We start from the raw sequence: 23,838 nt of genomic DNA on the forward strand, positions 1-23,838 counted from the left end.
GACAAACTGAGACCCTGTCTCAAAAAAATAAATAAATAAATAGTAATATCTCATAGAGTCCCATAACCACTTGTGAAAACATGTCAACATTTAAGGATGAAAAACAGCTATGTGCATCATATACAGTAGTCCTCACAAGGTTCAGATGACTGTATGGATTTTTGAATCTGAGAAAACCTCACTGCATGAATTGTAAAGTTGTCATCATTTCAATATTGATAAATTTAAAATATCCACATTTTTAGCTTCTCATGAGAAATCAGAAGCTCTAGCAACCCTGGGGTCCATTTCCCGATAGCAGGAATAGACTGGAGCCAGTAGTACCCCCTGCCTTTGTAAGAAGCATGTGTCGGCTGTTTACCACAATCTCCACCACTCCCTGGTGCCGTATGCCCCGTCTACTTCTCTCCAAAAGATTGCCCCCCTGCCCCAACCAGGATTTGCTAAGAAGACCCTAAGTCCAAGGCCTAATCCAGTGGCTTTTCAACTACCCTATCCCTCTTCAATTCCTTCTTAAACTCATTAAGTGATTCTGTTCCCCTGTCTGTTGACATGTCTCTGTCTGGTGGGGTGCAGGGGCTCCCACTGCCCTCCCCGACCCTCGCTACCACACCTATGGACGCACATCAGCTGCTGCTGTGAGTTCAAAGCTGCTGCAGGCCCGGGTGATGAGCAGCAGTAACCCAGACCTCGCGGGGACACACTCCGCAGCAGACGAGGAAGTGAAGAACATCATGTCTTCAAAGGTAGGAAAGATGGCAAACCCTGGAAGGGGACACAGGCTTTTTTATTTTTTAACTAAAGCTTGGAGAAATAACACAAAAGTAATCAGTGCTGCTGCCCACTGTGCTGATCAGATGCTTTCATGCTCAGCTTTGGAGTGATTAACGTTCTTTAGAACCGATTAAGACCATTCTGACAGATGCGGCAGCAAGACCAGCATCTGAGGATTTGCTGAGAACTGCTTAACTCGGGTAGCAACGTTTTAGAGTATCAGGGGTTTAGCCACATGCAGTCATGTGGCTAAACCATGCATTTTATTTTCAAGGGAAAAAAAATAGCTTTAAATTTTGATACCTAGAAAGGTCGCCTTTGATTTTGTTTTGTTTCCTTAATATCTACCTCTTACGTTCATTAACATCCACAGATTGATTATCTTACACACAAAAAAAATCCTGAATAGCGGCTGGGTGAGGTGGCTCACGCCTGTAATCCCAGCACTTTGGGAGGCCGAGGTGGGTGGATTACTTGAGGTCAAGAATTCAAGACCATTCTGGCCAACATGGTGAAACCCCATCTCTACTACAAATACAAAAAAAATTGGCCAAGCGCAGTGACTCATGCCTGTAATCCCAGCTACTTTGGGAGGCCAAGGTGGGTGGATCACAAGGTCAGGAGTTCAAGACCAGCCTGGCTAACATGGTGAAACCCCATCTCTACTAAAAATACAAAATTAGCCAGGCATGGTAGCACATGCCTGTAATCCCAGCTACTCAGGAGGCTGAGGCAGGCGGATCACTTGAGCCCAGAAGTTTGAGACCAGCCTGGGCAACATGGTGAAACCATATTTCTATAAAAAATAGAAAAATTAGCCGGGTGTGGTGGTATGTGCCTCTAGTCCCTGCTACTCCAGAGGCTGAGATGGGAGGATCATTTGAGCCCAGGAGGTCGAGGCTGCAGTGAATTATGATTGCACCACTGTACTTCACCCTGGCGACAGAGTGAGCCCCTGTCTCACAAGGAATGAATAAATAAATAAATAATAACCAGTTTGGTGTAGAATTGAAGTTGAATCTAAGGTTCCTGACTCCAAGACTAAGCTATATTAGTTTCCGAGAGAGTTCTGTATTTGTATAATCCTGACGTTTCCAGTCAAGTTGCTCTGCATTACTTATTGGTAATCAGAAAAGGGAATTGGATTGCTAATCTTTTCTTCTTCTTCTTCTTCTTCTTTAACACAGAAAGTCCCTTTACAGAATCCTCCCATTAAGTGGGCTGAAGGACATAAGGGAGTATTTAATATTGAAGTGCAAGCTGTTTCTTCTGTGCACACCCAGGTAAGGAATGTCAATGTTAATAATGAAGGTAAAGGTGTAACAGAGGAACCTTTGAAGGACAGGCCAATAAAAGATCAATGAAAATCCTTGTCTACAGGTAAATAAAAAATAATCCTTTAGTTCTTTGAGGGGACATGCAAACCTCTTTAAGTTTCATTTGTCATTGGAATAGAAAGACCTTACAAAACCGCTGAGTACCTAAAGGAAAGAACCTAGTATCTGCAATGGTGGTTAAGAAACTTTGCAGGGACACTTGATTTGAAACTCTCATCTTCTGTTACCTCTTTTCCCTCCGCAATTCTGCCACTTTACCAGCCTTTAAAAAGGAAATTCCGTACTCCCTCCATTACCTGCCACTGTCTGAGTTCTGCATCTGCTGAGACCCCTCTCTTGGCAGTATGCTTACCTGGTATGCTGACTTCTGCTTACAGAACATGTCAGAGCCTAAATTATTTTTTCTTCGCTAATAATTATTGAAAGGTTCAATTTCGTGCACTACATTCTACAAAGAAGTTCATAACCTCAGTCTGAAACATCATGTCTTAGGCCTTCTGGTCTGAAACACTGGATAACAGGTTCTATCCATAAAGAGCTATTCAATTGTGTTTATGAATCCACTGGTGAAAAATGATGATATAAAACCCCATGATGCCTGCCGTCTCCCTTCCCAGGACAACCACCTAGAGAAGTTCTTCACCCTCTGCCATTCCCTGGAGAGCCAGGTGACCTTCCCCATCCGTGTGCTGGATCAGAAGATCAGCGAGATGGCGCTTGAGCACGAGCTAAAGCTCAGCATCATCTGCCTGAACTCCTCCCGCCTGGAGCCGCTCGTGCTCTTCCTGCACCTGGTGCTGGACAAGCTCTTCCAGCTGTCCGTGCAGCCCATGGTCATCGCTGGCCAGACAGGTATGAACCTGCAGGGCTGGGCTGGGAGGAGGCAGGAGCAAGCAGGCATTGCCTTCTTTAATGAAAAATGACTTTCCAGAAATTCAGCGACAATGTGATCTTCCTTTCCACTGATGATGTGTGTTCAAGGGAGGCCAAGTCTTGTGCTATTTTTTTTTTTTTGTTTTGAGACTCTCTGCATGTTGGAAAGAAAAAGAAACATTAAAATAGGGTTCTTAATATTATAGCTTTTTGTAAACTTTATTAAATGATTATAGGCAGTCTTTCAAATTCCATTTCTGGTAATTGATGAATTCATTTTACCTTGAAGATATTTTTGTTTTCTTGACTAACAGGAAATGGAACATTATAAAGTAAGACAACCTGTGTTAAATGGAGGGAAGGAACTCTCTAAATTGAAATGCAATGCGATCAATTTTTAAAGTTAAAACATAAACTCACTATTTTGAAGTGTATAGTTCAGTGGTTTTTAGTATAGTCACAAGGTTGTGCAATGATCGCTGCAATCTAATTTCATAACATTTCCATCAGCTCCAAATAAAACCCCATACCCTTTAGCAGTCACTCCCTATTCATCCCTCCCCCTAGAACTCATCTGTTCTCTCTCTTACAGTCTATTTCAAATGCTTGCTTTTAACAAATTAACACTAAATACAATGTGTACATTTTCCCTTAGAAATAATCTCAAAAGCTTATCCTGGAGGCATGACCAGGGTCCAGTGGTTCTCATAACTCCTCCAGGGTAGACTGGCTGGTGTAGGGCCTCTTTATTTGCCACCATTTTCAGCTGTGCCTATATAGCTCTTTGCTGTCCAGTGCAGCAGATGTCTTTTGGGTACCATCCATATGCCCAGTACTGTACTAAAAGTTGTAGGCTTTGTGACAATAACCAAGAGTATCTCAGACCTCAGAGGACTTATAATATGGCAAAGAGTCAGCAGCACAGGACAGGAGTCCTCAAAGGGACACAGCTAAATTTTTCAGTGGTGGTGGGGAGGGTGGTATCAAAGGAGAGAGCGAGAAAATATCCATTTGGGAGGGTGCAGGAGGTCCACATGAAGAGATGGCCTTGAAGAAGGGATAGAGTGAAAACCAACAAAATAGGGGCAATGAGATGAGCATGGCACAGCAGAGAACCAGAAACGTGTGGGAGTGTCAGGAAGAAAGTCAACAGCACGGTTGGTGGTGAAACATAAGCACGTGTGGAAGTGGGCTGAGACAATGAAGTGAGGGAGCTTTTAGAGCCAGGGAGGGGCATGTCCTCTTAATCTCTCACTCTGCTTTGCACCCTGATATGCATCTTTTGTGGTTCCACAGATCAAACGTCCTGTGTTGGAGGCTAACTTTTCATCCATGTAGCAGTTGCCTCTCCAGCTAGATTCTTGCAGAGCTCTGCCCTCCTTTGATTGCTTTCTACACCCCCACATATGTGGCACACTGCTTTGTATATTCCAGCTAGTTAATACAGACTTGCTCACCAGACAAAATATTTGTATGTTTTGAGCAGCTTCTCCATAGCAAGTTGCCACCTTGTGATGTGGGAACCACGTGGTGTTGGCACAGGCAGAGTAAGTGGAGGTGGCTAGTCTACAAGCATTTATTTAGAACCTATTCTGTGTCTATGCAATGGAAAGCACAGCGGGGACACAAAAAATATGAGAAATGCACTTTGCATGGGAGGGATTCCGGTTTTCACAGAGAGACAGTTTACCACCAGAAACAGCTGGAGAATCACGTAACTCAGTTTCACTTGGGCTCTGTACTGTGTGGAGTCAAACGGCTTCATGGAGGAGGTGGGACTTGTGCTGAGATTCAGAGGGTTGGTGTGATTTTGTGGATAGGAGTGAGGAGGGCTTTCTAGGTGAGGACAACAGCATGAGCAAAGTCTCAGAGGTAAGAGAGCAGGCATGATAAGACAATACAATGACTGCCTCATTTTAAGGGAAGTTGAACTGAGCCAAAAAGGGTACAAGGTTAGATAAGTAGATCGGAGCCAAACTACGTAGGCGTGGGCCACCAGAACAAGAGGCTCTATGCAGTAAATCAAATATGCATGGGTCTACTGTGGGAATGACTTGATATGCAAACGTTTTTAGGTTAATCTGTACAAGAATCAGCGTTGTGCCCCACATCTCAAGTCATAGTGTCCACAACAGTCACGTGGGCATCTTGTAAAGATGCAGAGCCTGATTAATACACCTTCTGGGGTGGGGCCTGAGATTCTGCATTTCTGAGTAGCAACCAGCTGATAGTGGTCATGTCCGTCTCAGCCCTCGCTAAGTAGCATCAGTTTACAACCTGGCTTAGAGAAGGAGGATCTGGACAGTCTTATGTCTTTGTCGTTAAAAACCATCAATGCTACTCAGTGGCAGAAGGAGGAAGGTCAAAGGAGGGAATGTGAAGGCATCTGTGGTACCCAGAGCCAGCATGCCGGAGCTCACCAAAACCATTTACTCTTCCCAGGCCTAGTTAAATTGGTCAGTGGTCAGGACTCATTGTCACTGTCCTGGAGAAACTTCCACCTCGGTCTCCTTAAGGACCAGCTGTGGGACTAGCCATTTTTCTATTGGTTCCTCAGCCAACTTCTCCCAGTTTGCCTTCGAGTCCGTGGTGGCCATCGCCAACAGTCTGCACAACAGCAAGGACCTGAGCAAGGACCAGCATGGGAGGAACTGCCTGCTGGCTTCCTACGTGCACTACGTCTTCCGCCTGCCAGAGCTGCAAAGGGACGTGCCCAAGTCAGGTAGGGTTTCCCTGAGTGTGGGACTCTTGTGGCCAGGGCATCACAACCTCCACCCCACTGCAGTATGATCTAAAATAAAACATCCTATGCTGGGTGCAGTGGCTCACATCTGCAATCCCAGCACTCTAGGAGGCTGAGATGGCAGGATCGCTTGGAGCCAGAAGTTGGAGACCAGCCCAGGGAACATAACAAGACCCTGTCTCTACAAAAAATATAAAAATTAGCAGAGCAAGGCGGCACATACCTGTAGTCCCAGCTACTCAGGAAGCTGAGGCAGGAGGATCACTTAAGCCCAGGAGCTGGAGGCTGCAGTGAACCATGATTGCACCACTGCACTCCAGCCTGGGGAATCACAGCGAGATCCCATCTCTTAAAACAAACAAACACCCTAAAATTCCATCTTAGTTTTCAGAACAATACAAAACTTACATGAATGCTGAAATTACGTGTTTCTTTATAGATCTTTCTCCCTCCCTTGCCTCTTTTTATACTCTAAACACTTATTTTGTCTGCCCATTTGATAATCCCTCACTGGTCTTTACCCACTTGCTAATTTATGATTCAGCTGAGAATCTCTTTTTTAACATGGAGAAGTGGTGACTGATGCCTAGGACTCTAGTATAATAAAGGAAATAAGATATATCCAATGGCAGTGGTTCTTAAACTTTTTGTTATTAAAAAAAAATCCCTTTTTACATTTCCCTCAAACTAAACTATTGAAATAATAGTAATGCATTTCCCCAATTCTTCTTAATTATTTACATAGGTAATAATCAAGTAGAACTTCTCGTCAGCATGATATAAACATTAGCATCAGTGAGTTCACAAAATTGCAGGCCCAAATAAACACGGCACTTTTGTTGGTCTGTGCAACCTCATTTCTAGTAAATCTGAAAATTTGATTGAGTTTTTAAAAATACTAGTGATGTGGCTGGGTGCGGTGGCTCTCGCCTGTAATCCCAGCACTTTGGGAGGCCAAGGTGAGCAGATCACTTGAGCTCAGGAGTTCAAGACCAGCCTAGGCAACGTGGCAAAAGCCCATGTCTACAAAAATGACAAACCTTAGCCAGGCGTGGTGGCAGGTGCCTGTAGTCTCAGCTACTCAGGAGGCTGAGGCAAAAGGATCACTTGAACCTGGGAGGCGGAGGTTGCAGTGAACTGAGATCGTGCTACTGCACTCCAAACTGGAGGACAAACTGAGACCCTGTCTCAAAAAAATAAATAAATAAATAGTAATATCTCATAGAGTCCCATAACCACTTGTGAAAACATGTCAACATTTAAGGATGAAAAACAGCTATGTGCATCATATACAGTAGTCCTCACAAGGTTCAGATGACTGTATGGATTTTTGAATCTGAGAAAACCTCACTGCATGAATTGTAAAGTTGTCATCATTTCAATATTGATAAATTTAAAATATCCACATTTTTAGCTTCTCATGAGAAATCAGAAGCTCTAGCAACCCTGGGGTCCATTTCCCGATAGCAGGAATAGACTGGAGCCAGTAGTACCCCCTGCCTTTGTAAGAAGCATATGTCGGCTGTTTACCACAATCTCCACCACTCCCTGGTGCCGTATGCCCCGTCTACTTCTCTCCAAAAGATTGCCCCCCTGCCCCAACCAGGATTTGCTAAGAAGACCCTAAGTCCAAGGCCTAATCCAGTGGCTTTTCAACTACCCTATCCCTCTTCAATTCCTTCTTAAACTCATTAAGTGATTCTGTTCCCCTGTCTGTTGACATGTCTCTGTCTGGTGGGGTGCAGGGGCTCCCACTGCCCTCCCCGACCCTCGCTACCACACCTATGGACGCACATCAGCTGCTGCTGTGAGTTCAAAGCTGCTGCAGGCCCGGGTGATGAGCAGCAGTAACCCAGACCTCGCGGGGACACACTCCGCAGCAGACGAGGAAGTGAAGAACATCATGTCTTCAAAGGTAGGAAAGATGGCAAACCCTGGAAGGGGACACAGGCTTTTTTATTTTTTAACTAAAGCTTGGAGAAATAACACAAAAGTAATCAGTGCTGCTGCCCACTGTGCTGATCAGATGCTTTCATGCTCAGCTTTGGAGTGATTAACGTTCTTTAGAACCGATTAAGACCATTCTGACAGATGCGGCAGCAAGACCAGCATCTGAGGATTTGCTGAGAACTGCTTAACTCGGGTAGCAACGTTTTAGAGTATCAGGGGTTTAGCCACATGCAGTCATGTGGCTAAACCATGCATTTTATTTTCAAGGGAAAAAAAATAGCTTTAAATTTTGATACCTAGAAAGGTCGCCTTTGATTTTGTTTTGTTTCCTTAATATCTACCTCTTACGTTCATTAACATCCACAGATTGATTATCTTACACACAAAAAAAATCCTGAATAGCGGCTGGGTGAGGTGGCTCACGCCTGTAATCCCAGCACTTTGGGAGGCCGAGGTGGGTGGATTACTTGAGGTCAAGAATTCAAGACCATTCTGGCCAACATGGTGAAACCCCATCTCTACTACAAATACAAAAAAAATTGGCCAAGCGCAGTGACTCATGCCTGTAATCCCAGCTACTTTGGGAGGCCAAGGTGGGTGGATCACAAGGTCAGGAGTTCAAGACCAGCCTGGCTAACATGGTGAAACCCCATCTCTACTAAAAATACAAAATTAGCCAGGCATGGTAGCACATGCCTGTAATCCCAGCTACTCAGGAGGCTGAGGCAGGAGAATCTCTTGAACCCAGGAGGTGGAGGTTGTGATGAGCTGAGATTGCGCCATTGCACTCCAGCCTGGGCGACAAGAGCAAAACTCCATCTCAAAAAAAAAAAAAAAATACAAAAAAAACACAAAACATTAGTCAGGCGTGGTAGTAGGCACCTGTAATCCCAGCTACTCAGGAGGCTGAGGCAGGAGAATTGCTTCAACACAGGAGGTGGAGGTTGCAGTGAGCCAAGATTGCACCACTGCACTCCAGCTTGGGATACAAGAGTAAGACTCCATCTCAAAAAAACAAATCCCAAGGAGCAATGCCAAATTTTATAAGCAAATAAAAACTGACATACTGAGAGGGTTGATGACTTGCCCTATATTGTTTTTCCCTCCATGAATTATTTATTATAAAGTAAAACTTGATCCTGAATAGTTTTAGAGTTATAGAATTATATACTCTCTACCCAGTCTCCCCATTATTAACATTTTACATTAAAATGGTACTTTTGGCACAATTTGTGAACCGATATTCATGCAATATTATCATTCATTAAGTTCATCTTTATTCACCTCTTCTCAGTTTTTCTCCAGTGTCCTTTTTCTGTCCCAGGATCCCATTCAGGATGCCACATTACATTTTGCAGTCTTGCCTCCATAGGCTCCTCTTGCTGGGGACAATTTCTTAGACTTTCTTTATTCTTCATGCCCTTGACAGTGTTGAGGAGTAATGATCAGGTATTTTGTAGATTGCCTTTCATTAGGAATTTTTTAAAGATTTTGATATTATTCACATACCATAAAATTCACCCTTTTTATAAAGATGGAGTATACGATCCAGTGGTCTTTAGTCTACTCACAAAGCTACCATGATGAATTCTTAGCCTGAATTTTTTCTCCAGTGATCTGTATCCTCAGGGTGGCTGAGCTTTTAGAATAATATCATTTCCCCTAATTAAGAGAAATCAAAATCTCTAGGTTTAGACACAGACACAGTTTCACCCTTACAAATTCCACCCACTTGACACAGTGTGGCATGAGGAAGGAAATCTGGAGACCAGGGTTTGGGGCTGGGCACCGATACTGCCCCACTGTGTAGCCATGGGAAAGTCATTTAACTGTGCTAGGCCTCATGTCCTCATCTCTGCAGAGGTCCTGACCCCTGGATGAACTTAACAACCGTCTACCCTGGATCTTTTAAAAACACTGGATTCGGCCAGGCACAGTGGCTCACGCCTGTAATCCCAGCACTTTGGGAGGCTGAGGCGGGCAGATTACGAGGTCAGGAGATCGAGACCATCCTGGTTAACACGGTGAAACGCTGTCACTACTAAAAATACAAAATACTAGCCAGGTGTGGTGACGGGTGCCTGTAGTCCCAGCTACTCAGGAGGCTGAGGCAGGAGAATGGTGTGAACCCAAGAGGCAGAGCTTGCAGTGAGCCGAGATCGCACCACTGCACTCCAGCCTGGGTGACAGAGTGAGACTCCGTATAAAAAACAAACAAACAAACCAACCCTGGATTCACCCCCTGAGATGCTGATGATCTATAGTTTGAGCCATCAGGAATTATTCACATTCTATCCTTTTTGACTTACAAAAATCAGTGCAGAGATGTGCTAGAGCGAGCTCATAGCTGTTCCCAAAGGCTGATTGCTTAGTTTTCCAGAGTTTTTTGAGCCAGTTTTGAAGCAGACATTGTTAAAATTAAATCGTATAAACTTAAAATTAAACAGGTTATATTAAAAACAAAGGTAATCTGAATGCAATGTGGTATGCTAGATCGTATCTCGAAACAGAAATAGGACATGAGTACAAAAACTGGTGAAATCTGAATTGTTCATGGTTTAATTAATAGTAACATATCAATGTTAATTTCTTAGTTTTGACAAATGTACCTTATCATAAAAGATATTAACATTAAGAGAAATGCAATGAAAGGCATATAAGAGATACTAACTTTGCAACTTCTCTGTAAATCTAATAATAACTATATAAATAACTACTCCAAAATTAAAAGTTCACTTTGAAAAGCTAAACCTAGTCCCTTCCTAATAATTTCATTGTATGCTATGATATCTAAGTTCTTTGTTCTTTATGTCTACTGTATCTGTGTGATGGAAATATTATATAACGATTTGCTACCGCACATGTCTCCCTAACTGCATTTCCATGACATCATGTTGGCAGATTGAAATCAGCTATGATGAAAGTATTTATGGCACAGAAATTGGCAAATGCTACAAATTAGCCCTACCCCACTGACAACTGGTTGTTAAACATTTGCCAGCGCACCATGGTTCAGCCTCATATTGAAGACCCTTTCAGCAATACCACTTTCTGATCACCTGGGAAAAAAGTGGTCTGCAGCTATTATTGACAGCCTAGATCTTTCTATTTTTCTTTGATAAAAATGAAAATATTAAATTTTTATGTGGACAGGGTTAACAGTTTTCGAATTATTTTGTAGCATGAGGAGAAAATGTTTAATAGCGCATGACACCTCCACTTCCTTTCGGAGGTAGTTTTTGACAATGTATTGGTGTGTAGCAGACAGTGTGGTGCAATACCATATTAAACCACAGAGAGACACTGTTCCCACACATTTTTTCCTGGTGTCCCCTGAAGTCACAGACTCCTAGAATGTTGGAAGGGACTACTCAGCACCCCAGATTCTTAAATAGTTTTTAACTGTAGGTTGCTACACACAAACTATTAACAGGGATTATCTCAAGAGCAAGTAGAATTAGATATAACTTCACCGTCTTTGCTTTGTTTTATATTTACTTATGGCAATTATTTTACCTTTGTAACCAGGAAAAAATAAATGCATAAACAATGAATTCTGAGGTTGTGATTTCCAGGTGTCTGGCTTACCTTTCCGTGGTTGGTTGACTGTTAAACCATGTTTATGTGTTGTAGATCACCGATCGCAACTGCAGCCGAATGTCTTACTATTGCTCTGGCAATAGTGATGTTCCAAGTTCAACTACAGCCCCAAGGCCAGCCAGCAAAAAGGTACCGAACAGAGCAATGTGAGGATCATCACGGGATAAGAACAGAAGAATCTCCTCATGCCCTCACACTATGCTTGAAAATAGTCAAAGTGCTCCCCTGCCTGGTCCTGTTGTGCTAACACACACACACACACCACACTTTTGCAGCCCTGTCGTTTACCCCACATTTGACCACCTAACTGCCCATTAACTCAGTGTTTCTTTCACTTTCTCATGCATCAGAATTACCCGGAAGCCTTGTTAAAACTCGTTGCTGGGCCCTACCTCCTGAGTTTCTGATTCAATAGATCTGAGCTGGAAGCTCAAGAATTTGCATTTCTAACAAGTTCCCAGCTAATGCTGGTCCAGAACCACACTTTGAGAACCACTGCATTAGCCTCTTTTTAGTAGAGGGAAAGCTGGGGACAATTCATCCTTGACAAAAGTGAATGGCAATAATTAGGTATCATTTGCTTCAATACTATATAAAGTAATATGAGATGTTTCCTTGTAATTCTTCACAATCAGCCTTACCTATGAGTTCAGAAACTTTAAAAGCTGTTAAACTGCTTACCAGGAGTTTTAAAGCAACAAAATCCCCAATCATAGTCACAGCCTGTGTGGTCTGAGGGATGGAGTTGAAAAGAGCTGTCTGCCCTAAGTTTCCTCTCTTCTAGGCACCCAAGAGTCTCACCATTATGGTAGCTACTGAAGTTTTTAATGTCTTTGAAGACCTGTATTAAAATGTAAATATGGCGGGACACAGTGGCTCACACCTGTAATCCCAGCGCTTTGGGAGGCTGAGGTGGGTGGATTACCTGAGGTCAGGAGTTCAAGATAAGCCTGGCCAACATGGTGAAACCCCCTCTCTACTAAAGATACAAAAACTAGCTGGGCATAGCGGCAGGCACCTGTAATCTCAGCTGCTCAGGAGGCTGAGGCAGGAGAATAACTTGAACATGGGAGGCGGAGGCTGCAGTGAGCTGAGATTGTGCCACTGTACTCCAGCCTGGGCGACAGAATGAGACTCCATCTCAAAAAAAGAAAAAAACCAGTACATATGCTTATTGCAAAGGATAACACAGGAAGCCATTTGCAAGAGCTCACATCACAGGGAAATGTTTATTAAACAGGCAAGGAGGGACTGAGCCTCCCCAAGGCTCCCTTTGGACTGGATGAGGGAAAGATCAAGTGTGGGAGGGCCGGGGCCTGGTGCTCTACACTTCGCAGTATTCCAGGCACCATATGTCTAGTGAGAGGTACCAGGATTTAACTATAAAAGAAAAAGTGAAAAAAGATGTGGTTAAAAACAAATTTGTCCGCTTGCTCTAAAATTTAGAATTAGGCTATCACAGGCCCTATGCAGTGACTGGTTATAAGTATTATACCATTTTCCTTTCTTAAAAACCATTATTTGCTTAAGGCCTGATTTCTTTAACCCATGTCCTGTTTGGTTTTGTAACTGCCATGTTTTGACCTGAAATGACCAGGATAGAGACATTTTATTTCAAAGGGAAGTTTGGCCAGTATGTTTCCTTAATAGCTTAGCAGACAGGGTTTTGCTGCTTGGCTATTTTATATAACCTCCAGAGCAAGGTGTTCTTGTAATAATGCTGCCCAGAAAGCAGCATAAATTACTTTAAGAAGCAGCTTATCCTTGTCTAATCTCTTTTTGCCATAAGACCCTGGCAGACAAACTGACCTATTTTCTAGAGGCGAACTTTGAAGCTGGGGGAGCATATCTTGCCTACAATGAGAAGATCAATGTGTAGTCCAGTTATATCATGTGCACAGTTAGACCACCTGCTAGATTGAAACTCAACCCCACACCTCTCTCAAGTGAGACAGCTTCACTTAAGACTCACAACAGCAAACAAATGTGTTAATGTGTATTAAAATTACTAAGGTTTGACTAACCTCACAAAATGAAGTGAAACCAACCGATAAGCTGAAACACCTAAGCAGTGTCCATTCATCACCACTAACCCACTGGGGATCTAATTGGTGAAAATACCCAAGCATGTACACAGAGATTTTCCCTTTGTCATCTTTTAGTTTAGCTGAGTAGCTCTCAAATTTTAATGTACACAAGAATTAGTACATTGGGTTGCGTGCATACTGGACCCTGTGGGTAATTTTTTTTTATTTATTTATTTTTTGAAACGGAGTCTCACTCACTCTGTCACCCAGGCTGGAGTACCATGGTGCAATCTTGGCTCACTGCAACCTCTGCCTCCCAGGTTTAAGTGATTCTCTTGCCTCAGCCTCCCGAGTAGCTGGGATTACAACCGTGAACTACCACACCTGGCTAATTTTTGTATTTTTAATATAGATGGGGTTTCACCATGTTGGCCAGGCTCATCTCAAACTCCTGACCTCAAGTAATCTGCCCTCCTCAGCCTCCCAAAGTGCTGGGATTACAGGCGTGAGTCAACACACCTAGCCCTCTGTGGATAATTTAAACAACTGTCAAGAGCAATGTTTGCTGTAATCAGTTTTTGCTTTAGGTGTTGACTTTAAAACTTAATTTGCAAATAAGGTTATGATGTTAGGGTGTTCAGATAGCTTTAGCTTTCTTGCCTACTTTCTTAACCAGAAAAAAAAAAAAAGAGTTTTTATTTATTCCAGGTTTTGTGGGCATAAGATGAAAGAAAACCACAGAAAATTCCTAGATATCATTTTTGGCATTGATTAGGGTGACCAACTGTTCTCATTTGCCCTGGACTGAGGGAGTCCCCAAGATGTAAGGCTTTCTATTTTAAGACCAGGACATTATCAAGCACACTGCAATGGACTGATTGCCCTATCTTCAGTCTTGAACTTCTTCCTCATCAAAACGATTGTCAGGAACGTGAACACATAGCCAGACATGCTGGAGAATGGGAAAGGTGTAAGTCACCATGTGCGTCATTTGCTACTGAGCAGTAGGAGACTTGAAGGGAAGCGAAGACGCAAAGTGGAGCTGGGGGACTTTCCAAGCATCTGGCCCTGGGACATAGAAATTTAGAAGCTGTGAGTTAAGGCTGATACTGCTATGCCTTTCAGAGCACAACATCCTCTCATAAACCCCCATCCATCCTGTTTCCCACAATGCCATATTGACATTATAAAAACAAAAATTGTCCAGTCTCCCAGAGCGTTTAGATACCATCCAGACAGTGGTTTTCAAAGTATGACCCTGGACCAGCAGCAGCAGCAGCAGCAGCAGCAGCACCCGGGAGCTTGTTAGAATCCTGGGAGGGGGCCTTCCAGCATGTGGGCAAAGCCTTCAATCAGGGCAAGATCTTCAAGTGAACATCTCTTGCTATCACCTAGCTGCCTGCACCTGCCCTTCAGGGAGATGGGGGTCATTAAAGGAAACTGAACATTGAAAAAAAAGAAAAAAAAAAAGAAAGAAATGCAAATTCCCAGGCTATTGAATCAGAATATCTGGGGGTGGGGCCCGGCAGTCTGTGTTTCATCAGGCCCTCCAGGGGATTCTGATACAAAAAGGCCAGGCGTAGTAGTGACTCACTCCTGTAATCCCAGCACTTTGGGAGGCCGAGGCGGGTGCATTGCTTGAGCTCAGGAGTTTGAGACTAAGTGGGTAGCATGGTGAAACCCCATCTCTACCAAAAAAAAAAAAAAAAAAATTAGCTGGGCTTGGTGGCGCATGCCTTTAGCCCTAGCTATTTGGGACTAAAGTAGGTGGGAGGATTGCTTGAGCCAGGGAATTTGCAGTGAGTGAGATTACGCCACTGCACTCCGGCCTGGGCAACAGAGTGCAGCCCTATCTCAAAAAAAAAAAAAAACCAGTTTGAGAACTGCTGCCACCAACCAACTGATTTTATGGATGAGAAAACTGAGGGCAAAGAGAGGGATGGCTTGCACGTGGTCACACAGAGTTTTCAGCAGGACCTGAGAGGAAAGTAAAACAGTACCAGTTTTGATGGCTACCCAAAATGTTTCCCCCATAGACTAGAGTTTCACTTCCAGGCTGAGTCCATTCCTTCAAACCTGTCTGTCTTGTGCAGCACTGACCCCAGCCTTCTACCCACGGAAATGTCCTCCAGACTCGGGTGATCTCAGCACCGACTTTGCCATCCACCACTTACTGCCTAGAACATCTAAGACATGTGCTTCAGGAACTAACAAGCTATTAAATTGGGGGGCTGGGGGGAGAAAAGAAAAGAAGTGTTGGTGAATAGTAATAGCCTTTGTCATCACAGCCTAATTTTTTTGGTTCTTATTTAGCATTTCCATGAGGAGCTTGCCCTCCAGATGGTGGTCAGCACTGGAATGGTGAGAGAAACAGTCTTCAAGTATGCCTGGTTCTTCTTTGAGCTTCTGGTGAGATTCTTGCACATTTGTGTCTACACTCAATAGGCCAGGAGAAGCACACGGCAGAAAGGAATTGACATTTTGTTCATTGAGTTGCCCCTGCTGAAAACCTGGGGTGGTTTTTTGAAATCTAATAATGTCTTGCCCCTCCCCATCCTTCTTCCACTAAATTGTGTTGCTTCTACCATGAAAATCTGTCTCTGTCCTGTGAGTTCTCATCACCTTCACCACTCCCCACCTGGCCACACACCATCCTCTCTCATGTGCCTCTCACAATGACATCCTCTTTTTCCTGCCTGTATCCATTTTTGCCCTTGGCCTACCCATTCTGCACATGGCAGCCAATACTAAACAGAGAATGTCACACTCCTTTTAAAAACCCATCGATGGTTTTCACTGCACTGAGAAGAAAGCACACATTTTTATCATGGCCCAAATAGCCCTTGTATGATTCTGTTGTTTACCTCCCTCTCTAACCTCATCTCATGCCACATTCCCCCATCATTCAGCCACATGGTCCCCTTTTGGTGCTTTGAAGATTCCAAGGCTGTTTTGGCCTCACAGCCTTTTCCAGATTCTCTTCCTGCTTGCTAGCTTTCACCTCCGCACCCCCAACACACACAGATTCTATTCTTCTCTGTAGATTTCAGCTTCAGTGGAAGCACCTCTAACAGGCCTTTTCTGACCACCTTCTGCTGTAATATATCTTCCTCTATTATTTTCCTTCTGAGCACCCTATTTATTTCCTTCCTAGCACTTATCACAGTTTCTAATTGTTTTTTCTGTCTCAACTATTAGATTTTTAGGATTTAGGTCTCTCTTGTGCATTATCCCATCTCTAGCCTCAGCACACTGCTTGGTACCGTGGAAGGCCCAGCTAATATCTGTTGGAAAACAGAATGAAATTTGTATATCTGTTTATCCTAAGACTTCTGCCATTACTCGAGCAGAAAAGCAAAAGGTATAGCCATAATACCTTAATTTTAAAATTAGGGAAATAATAGTGATAACTATTTTTTTGTTTAATTATTAATGGAATTAAAAGGATTTTACCATAGAGGCACTAAAAATAAACATTTCATCAGTGTTGATAAGTGGAGGTGCATAGTGAGATGATGTTGAATGAAAAGGTCTAAAGACACAGACACCAACTATATAAAAATATATATGCAAACAATTTGGAGGATTTGGAGTAGGTTGAGATTTAGTGATAGTGTTAGCTTTATATTCATTGGGTTCTTTCCCCTGTCCCGTTAAGTGAATCATAGATATATATATATATATTTTTAAAGAGAGTCTAGGCTGGGCGTGGTGTCTCACACCTGTAATCCTAGCACTTTGGGAGGCCGAGGCAGGTGGGTCACTTGAGGTCAGGAGTTCGAGACCAACCTGACCAACGTGACAAAACCCGTCTCTACTAAAAATACAAAAATTAGCCGGGCATGGTGGCATGTGCCTGTAATCCCATCTACTCAGGAGGCTGAGGCAGGAGAATTGCTTGAACCTGGGAGGCAGAGGTTGCAATGAGCCCAGATGGCACCACTGCACTCCAGCCTAGGCGACAAAACGAGACTTCATCTCAAAAAAAAGAGAGAGAGTCTAAAGAGATGGGAGGGTTTCCACCTAAGCTCTAGTTTCTATATGTAAGCTGAAGCCTAAGAAACAGGGAGAGATGCTGAACAACAGGACACAGAACAAAGGGCAAAGGAAACAAAAATGAAACATCCACTGGGGAGGAAATAGGAAGCAATGTGGAATAGAGTTCAGAAGAAATAAGCTTCATGCCACAGAAAAATACCCAGGATTCAAATCCCATGAAGTTTTGCAAAGTCTCAACCTCTAGTTTGAGAAAGGTCCCTAAGCATGGTCCCAAATCCTTGCCACAGAACCACCTGGAGGTGCTTAGTAAAAATAAAGCAGAGATTCTTTCTCAAAGCACTAAAATTAGGAGGCTGGAGGCCAGCATTGTGCATTTACCTGTCTTCTCAGGTGACTTCTAAACCTGTTAATGATCCACTGGTCCATACTACCTCTGTTCTGTGAGTCCTAAACAGAGCTACAGGTTTTTTGGAATTTGTACCCAGACAACACCAGAATTTTTTTCATTCTAAAAGCTAAGCTAATTAAGGTAGTGGCTACAGCTCACAAGTCTTGGGGCAAGAGCATTAGCAATGAGACATGAGCTCCATGCTCTGGCAGGAAACAGACTGGGCCATAAAACCCATTCCGCTCTTGTTTCTTGAGGCATGAGAAGTATCAGAACCAACACCCCATGCCCTTTATATCCTGCTTCTATTTACGCATCCCACCCACCATCATGTCTCTCCATAAAGAAGATTCACTCAGCCTGGCTCTGCAAAAATGAAAAAATTAGCTGGGTATGGTAGCATATGCTTGTGGTCTCAGTTACTCAGGAGGCTGACGCAAGAGCATCACTTGAGCCCCAGAGTTCAAGGCTGCAGTGAGCCATGACCATGCCACTGCACTCCAGCCCAGGCAGCAGATTGAGACCCTGTCTCTAAAAAAAAAAAAGGAAAGAAAAAAAAGAGGGTGGGGCGTGGTGGTGGGTGGGAAAGAAGAAGAAGAAGGTTCACTTGGGTTGTAATAATCCAGCTATGGATAATTCATACAAATAATTCATACAAATAATTCATTCCCAGTGTGGCATTCAGCATTGCTAATTCTGAGTGGTTCCGTGTGGCATCTTAGAGCTCCCTTTCCAAAGGAAGTTTGCATTCTCTGCAGGTGTAATGGTGACTCTGTTCTTCATAGAATCCCAATAATAGTTGGCATACCAATGGGAGAAAGAATAATCACATCAAAAATGTACTGAGCATCTTACTCTATATGTGCCAGGCAGTGTTTTAAACATTTTAAAGCTTTATCTAATGTAATCATTATGCAATCTTGAGGCAGGAGGAACTTTTATTATCTCAAATTTACAGTTGGGGTTGGAGGAAGGGTGGTGGCCATAAGGAGAGTCTCCAAGTCAGTCAAAGGCTTAAGCAGTACCACTTCACTGCCCCTAACTGCTTTTGGCCTTGCACATTTATTTACTAGGGCTTGGTTGGCCCAGGAGAGAAAGCATAAGCTAAAGTACATGGCCCATCTTACCTCTAGGAAGCCCCTTATGGTAAACAGATGAAGGTTTTTGGGAAGAAAACCCCTGCTGATCTAAGCATATTTGCAGGGGTTTGTCAACATGCAGATCACCCAAGACACCAGTTCTACCAGCAGCCTAAACCCTAAGTCTGTCAGGTCCTGGCAGTACAGAGTTTCCGTTGCCCAAAAGGGTTAACTGAAAGCATTGATCAAAAGGACTCTGCTCAGCATGTGTGGGAGATTCGGGGGCCAATGAGGATTGGTGAGAGCGCCCAGGGTGCAGCAGCTGGCAGAAGCCTTTCTCTATGCTAGCTCTAAAATATCAAGAGTACAGCAGAGTAACTGGGGCCTAGAAAAATCTGGAGGCAGATGAGACAGTCTTATAAAAGGAGCCCCAGGCTGGGGCCTTAGAAAAATGTTGCCACTGCCAGGACCCCACTGCAGCAGGGACGAGGGCAGTGGAAGTGAGTAACTACCTGAGCTTCTCTGTTCTCCCACCTACTGATCCCCTTGTTTGTGCTCCTATTGGCCAACTCCAAACGGAAGCCAAAGGTTAAGGGGGCCTGAGTGATGTGGTCCCTCCAGACCCCCTTCCCAGCATTCAGAGACAGAGAGAGAAGGACAAGAAATCCATCAGGGAGCTAGGGTACAGGCAAATGGAAACTATCATCCCCCAGCCAGAACTTTGCAAGGAAATTGATCTCAGACTTAGACAAGATGCCCAATTCTTCATGCCCAGGAAGTTATTTGAAAACCAAAACAGTTTTTTGTTTTTCTTTTTCAAGAAGCTTAAGAAAGACAACAGCTTCCTTGGCCTTAGCCAACAACCTGGGCAATTTAACACCCTCTAGTTGTGTCAATGTCCAAGCGCTAATGAACAACCACTTTGGCGTTAGAGCTGTTAAACACAATCCTTGGGCGAATTTCACACTTGCTAATGAATAAAATCCCTGTGCTTCTAGAAACTGCTGAGCCAGACCTTGGAGAAATAGAGATAAATGGGTGACCTAGTTTACTCACTCAGGACATGAAGTTCCACATTAAGGGGTTCTTTAGAGGTACCCCTACTTTAGATGGGCCACAAAGGACCATATAGGGGAAAAGATTTTTGTGCCTCGCCCCACTCTGCAAATAATGGGCCAGGCCTCCACCAGTGTTTCTTCTCTGGAGATCCAGAGGACACAGTAGCTGGTGAGCTGCTGACAGTCTGGAAAGAGGCCATTAGTTGGAAGTATGGTATTGTGAGAATTATTTATTTGGTTGTAGAATGGCCAAACTCAGCAGATAGGAGCCAAATACAGCAATGAGTTCTGAAAGTCTTAGTGCTGGGGTGCTTAGCCTGCCCAGAATCAGGATTGGTATTGCCCAAAACAAAGAGGCCTTGTCTTCTTAACTCCTTTGTTAGGAGCATAGTGAGAGAGAGGCTTTTTTCAGACAAAAATGGGGGTTCAGTTCTCACCCTTCATTCAGGTCTTCTCACCAGGTGCATGTGGCCTTGCGGGATATCAACCCATCTCCGTGTCCCAAACCAAACAGGATGCCACCGTGAGGAGAAACCATGGTTTCTACACTGAGCTTTAGGATTTGATATCCTTGAGGTCTTCCCTGAGCTGGCCATGGCATTATCTGAAAACATGAAACAATAAAGCCTGTGTCTCTGGTTTTTTCTTCTTCTTTTACCTTCCATTTGTTTTTTCTATCTTTCTGTTTCCATGCTAACAAAAATTGCCAGTGCTGCATGCATCCTTAGAAACTGAATTCTGCTGTTAGTGCATTAACGTTCTCTCATGTAGCTCCTGGGAGTGGAAGTCCCCTCTTCTTCCAGTCCAAACAGAGGGCAAATGTGGGTAGTTCAACTTCCAGTGCCATTAGTAGTAGTAGTAGTAGTAGTATTGCAATGGCTTTCTGACTAATCTAGACACATTCATGAAAATGACCTCAGAGTGTAGGGATCCAACCAGAAGACCTCCTAGTCTTCCCCATGTTCCTAATAGTGTAAGCAACTTCCAACAAGGATAAGACTCGACCTCAGATGGGGTCATGAGGGCCTATATTGACCTGTGAATCTCCCGGCCCCAAGATGTCCAAAAAATAAGCATGATCTTGATTTAAAATTGTGGTAGGCATTGAGACAGTATTATTCTAGTCATAATGCAGACAGTAACCAATTGACACAAGGATATATATATAGATACTATATGTATATGCATATATATCCATATAGATATATCTGTATATAAATAATTTTGTGTCAGTTGATGAATTGTTTGCATTATATATGTAATCACAATATACACCAGTTTGTGTCAATATACCAATTTGTGTCAATTGGTATTGGTATTGACACAAAGATATCTATATAGAGATACTGGATAGATAGATAGATAATCTGTATATAGATATTTTTGTGTCAATTGGTGACTGTCTGCACTATGTATATAACTACAAATTAGACTTACAGAACTCAAAATTTCGCCTAGAGGTAATGTTTCCCCTGGAGGCAATGTTCTAAATAGTGGTTCTGTTTCCAGCTGGCCAAGATTTCCTGCTCAGTATATAACATAGCTAAAATTTACAGGAGCAGAAGATAACTGCTGCAAACTATAGAACTGTTTCTGGAAAAACTGTGCTCCCTCAAGAAATGCTGAAACTCAAGATAGGAGGAACATTTCTCCCCTGTTCTCCTTACTGTAGTTTCAGGAACAGAAAAGATTTCAGTTCGCATCAAGAACCTCGTGATAAACAGTTTCTTCCTATGTCACGTGTTCTGTCCTATGCTAGAGGACACCTAGCTGGTTGCAGGAGCCCAGCTCAGGTCTGCCTTCCAGGAAGCAGGCAGTTGAGAACACTGTAGCTAAAGAATTAAGCTCCTGGCTTTGTCAGCAGCAAGAAGGGAGCCTCTGACTTGGGGTCAAAAAGAGGACACCCTTCCCACCTCCCGCCACCATGGTAACCATTGGTGTGTCTGCAGCATTTTAGTCCAGAGCTTGCTCGGGCAACACCAGCAAAGATAAAGTGTCAGAAAATCCATTGTTAGCATTTTTGTGAGTCTTTCCCCCTTTTCCGCATTGTACAAGCAGGTCACCAATCTCCACGTTGACATTTCCCCCATCCCCCTCCGTAGGTGAAAAGCATGGCCCAGCATGTACATAACATGGACAAACGGGACAGTTTTCGGAGGACTCGTTTTTCTGACCGTTTCATGGACGACATAACTACTATTGTTAATGTGGTCACCTCGGAAATTGCAGCCCTTTTAGTAAAACCACAGAAGGTAACTGTATTTTACTCTTTATTTTCTAAATTGTTTACCTGGAACATATATTACTTTCATAATCAGAGAAAAATAAGCATCATTTAAAAACAATAATTAAAATATAACTGTAATGACAGTTAAATGCATAGGTTATACTGGACTAGACCCTGATATGGGGCTGGAAAATTGTTATAAAGAAATTGCACACATGGGGCCAGGGGTTTGAGACCTGCCTGGCCAACGTGGTGACATGGTGAGACCCCGTCTCTACTAAAAATGCAAAAATTAGCTGAGCATGGTTGTGCACATCTGTAATCCCAGCAAGTGGGAGGGAGAAGCAAGAGAATTGCTTGAACCCGGGAGACAGAGGTTGCAGTGAGCCAGGATGGTGCCACAGCACTCCAGCCTGGGTGACAGAGTGAGACTCTGTCTCGAACAAAAAAAAAAAACAAAAAGAAATTACAATATGGACTATGGTTTAAATTATCATATCAGGCCAGGTGCAGTGACTCACACCTGTAATCCCAGCCCTTTGGGAGGCTGAGGTGGTCAGATCACTTGAGGTCAGGCATTTGAGACCAGCCTGGCCAACATGTTGAAACCCCATCTCTACTAAAAATACAGACAATTAGCCAGGTGTGGTGGCACGTGCCTGTAATCCCAGCTACTCGGGAGGCTGAGGCAGGAGAATCGCTTGAGCCCAGGAGGCGGAAGTTGCAGTGAGCCAAGATGGTGTCACAGCACTCCAGCCTTGGTGACAGAGTGAGACTCTGTCTAAAAAAAAGAAAAATGTAAATATGAAAGACATTATTTTTGCTCTTAGGAAATACACCTTGAAGTATTATGGGGTAAATGGGCATGATATTTGCAACCCCTTCTCAAATGGTTCAGAAAAACATGTTTTTATATTCATAGAATGATGAAACAAATGTAGCAAAATGTCAAGTACTGATAAGCTTGGTTAAAGGGTATACAATAGTTATTTGTACTATTCTTGCACCTTTTCTGTAAGTTTGAAATTGTTTCAAAATAAAAGCTAAAAAATATATAAATGAAATAAATCAAATGTTTACAAGGTAGCTACAAAAATCTTAGGAAGCAATGTTTATTATTAATAGCTTTGTCATTATTGAGAATTTGCATAGTACCAAGTGCTCAGGAGATTTTCATTTGTTTATTCCTCATGGCAAACTTTGTTGGAACAGCAATGGTATCTCCATATTGGCAGGTGTGAGAATAAGGCACAGTGAAGTTGATAAAATTTCCAAAAGTAACACACAGCCAGCAGTAAAGCCAAGACTGGAGATTTTAAACCCGGATATTGAGTCATGTAAACCACCCAGGAGGAGTGACCACGTGGAGAATGCGGAGAGAGTTCGAGGACCTCTCAGCGACACTGTGGCAACCCTTTTATCGGGTCTCCATCCATCCCAGTGACTTGACTGGTCAGCATGGCCTGAATTTGAAAATTACATAATAAAAGAGCAAAATAGTTTCAAACCATATTTTTAATAGTGTCAAAGGAAATTGATTTGTTATTCTGAGAATAAAGGACATAAACATGAAAAACTGAACCCCAGATTGCTCTGAAGCACAGTAAAATCCCTCATAAATATGAGCACTGAGAAGTAATGCAAATTAAATTTTGGTTTTTTTTTTTTTGAGACGGAGCTTCGCTCTTTTTGCCCAGGCTAGAGTGCAATGGTGCGATCTCGGCTCACTGCAACCTCCACCTCCTGGGTTCAAGCGATTCTCCTGCCTCAGCCTCCTGAGTAG

General features: G+C 43.2%; 1 protein-coding gene across 3 annotated transcripts in view; it reads left to right on the forward strand.

Moving 5' to 3' along the window:
* Positions 1-23,838, forward strand: part of DOCK8 (dedicator of cytokinesis 8) — a 243,141-nt gene that overhangs the window by 152,944 nt on the left and 66,359 nt on the right. For 2 of the 3 annotated variants that reach the window (XM_011956463.1, XM_011956464.1), the window contains 7 exons: positions 1,962-2,057; positions 2,729-2,963; positions 5,542-5,706; positions 7,473-7,642; positions 11,311-11,406; positions 15,618-15,713; positions 21,931-22,080. In XM_011956463.1, the coding sequence (XP_011811853.1) occupies positions 1,962-2,057; positions 2,729-2,963; positions 5,542-5,706; positions 7,473-7,642; positions 11,311-11,406; positions 15,618-15,713; positions 21,931-22,080 (1,008 nt within the window). The remainder of the gene's footprint in view (positions 1-1,961; positions 2,058-2,728; positions 2,964-5,541; positions 5,707-7,472; positions 7,643-11,310; positions 11,407-15,617; positions 15,714-21,930; positions 22,081-23,838) is intronic. The other variant, XM_011956465.1, reaches the window with a different exon arrangement.

Source organism: Colobus angolensis, unplaced genomic scaffold, assembly GCF_000951035.1.
Source record: "Colobus angolensis palliatus isolate OR3802 unplaced genomic scaffold, Cang.pa_1.0 Scaffold419, whole genome shotgun sequence".
In the NCBI taxonomy this organism is placed as follows: Eukaryota; Metazoa; Chordata; class Mammalia; order Primates; family Cercopithecidae; genus Colobus; species Colobus angolensis.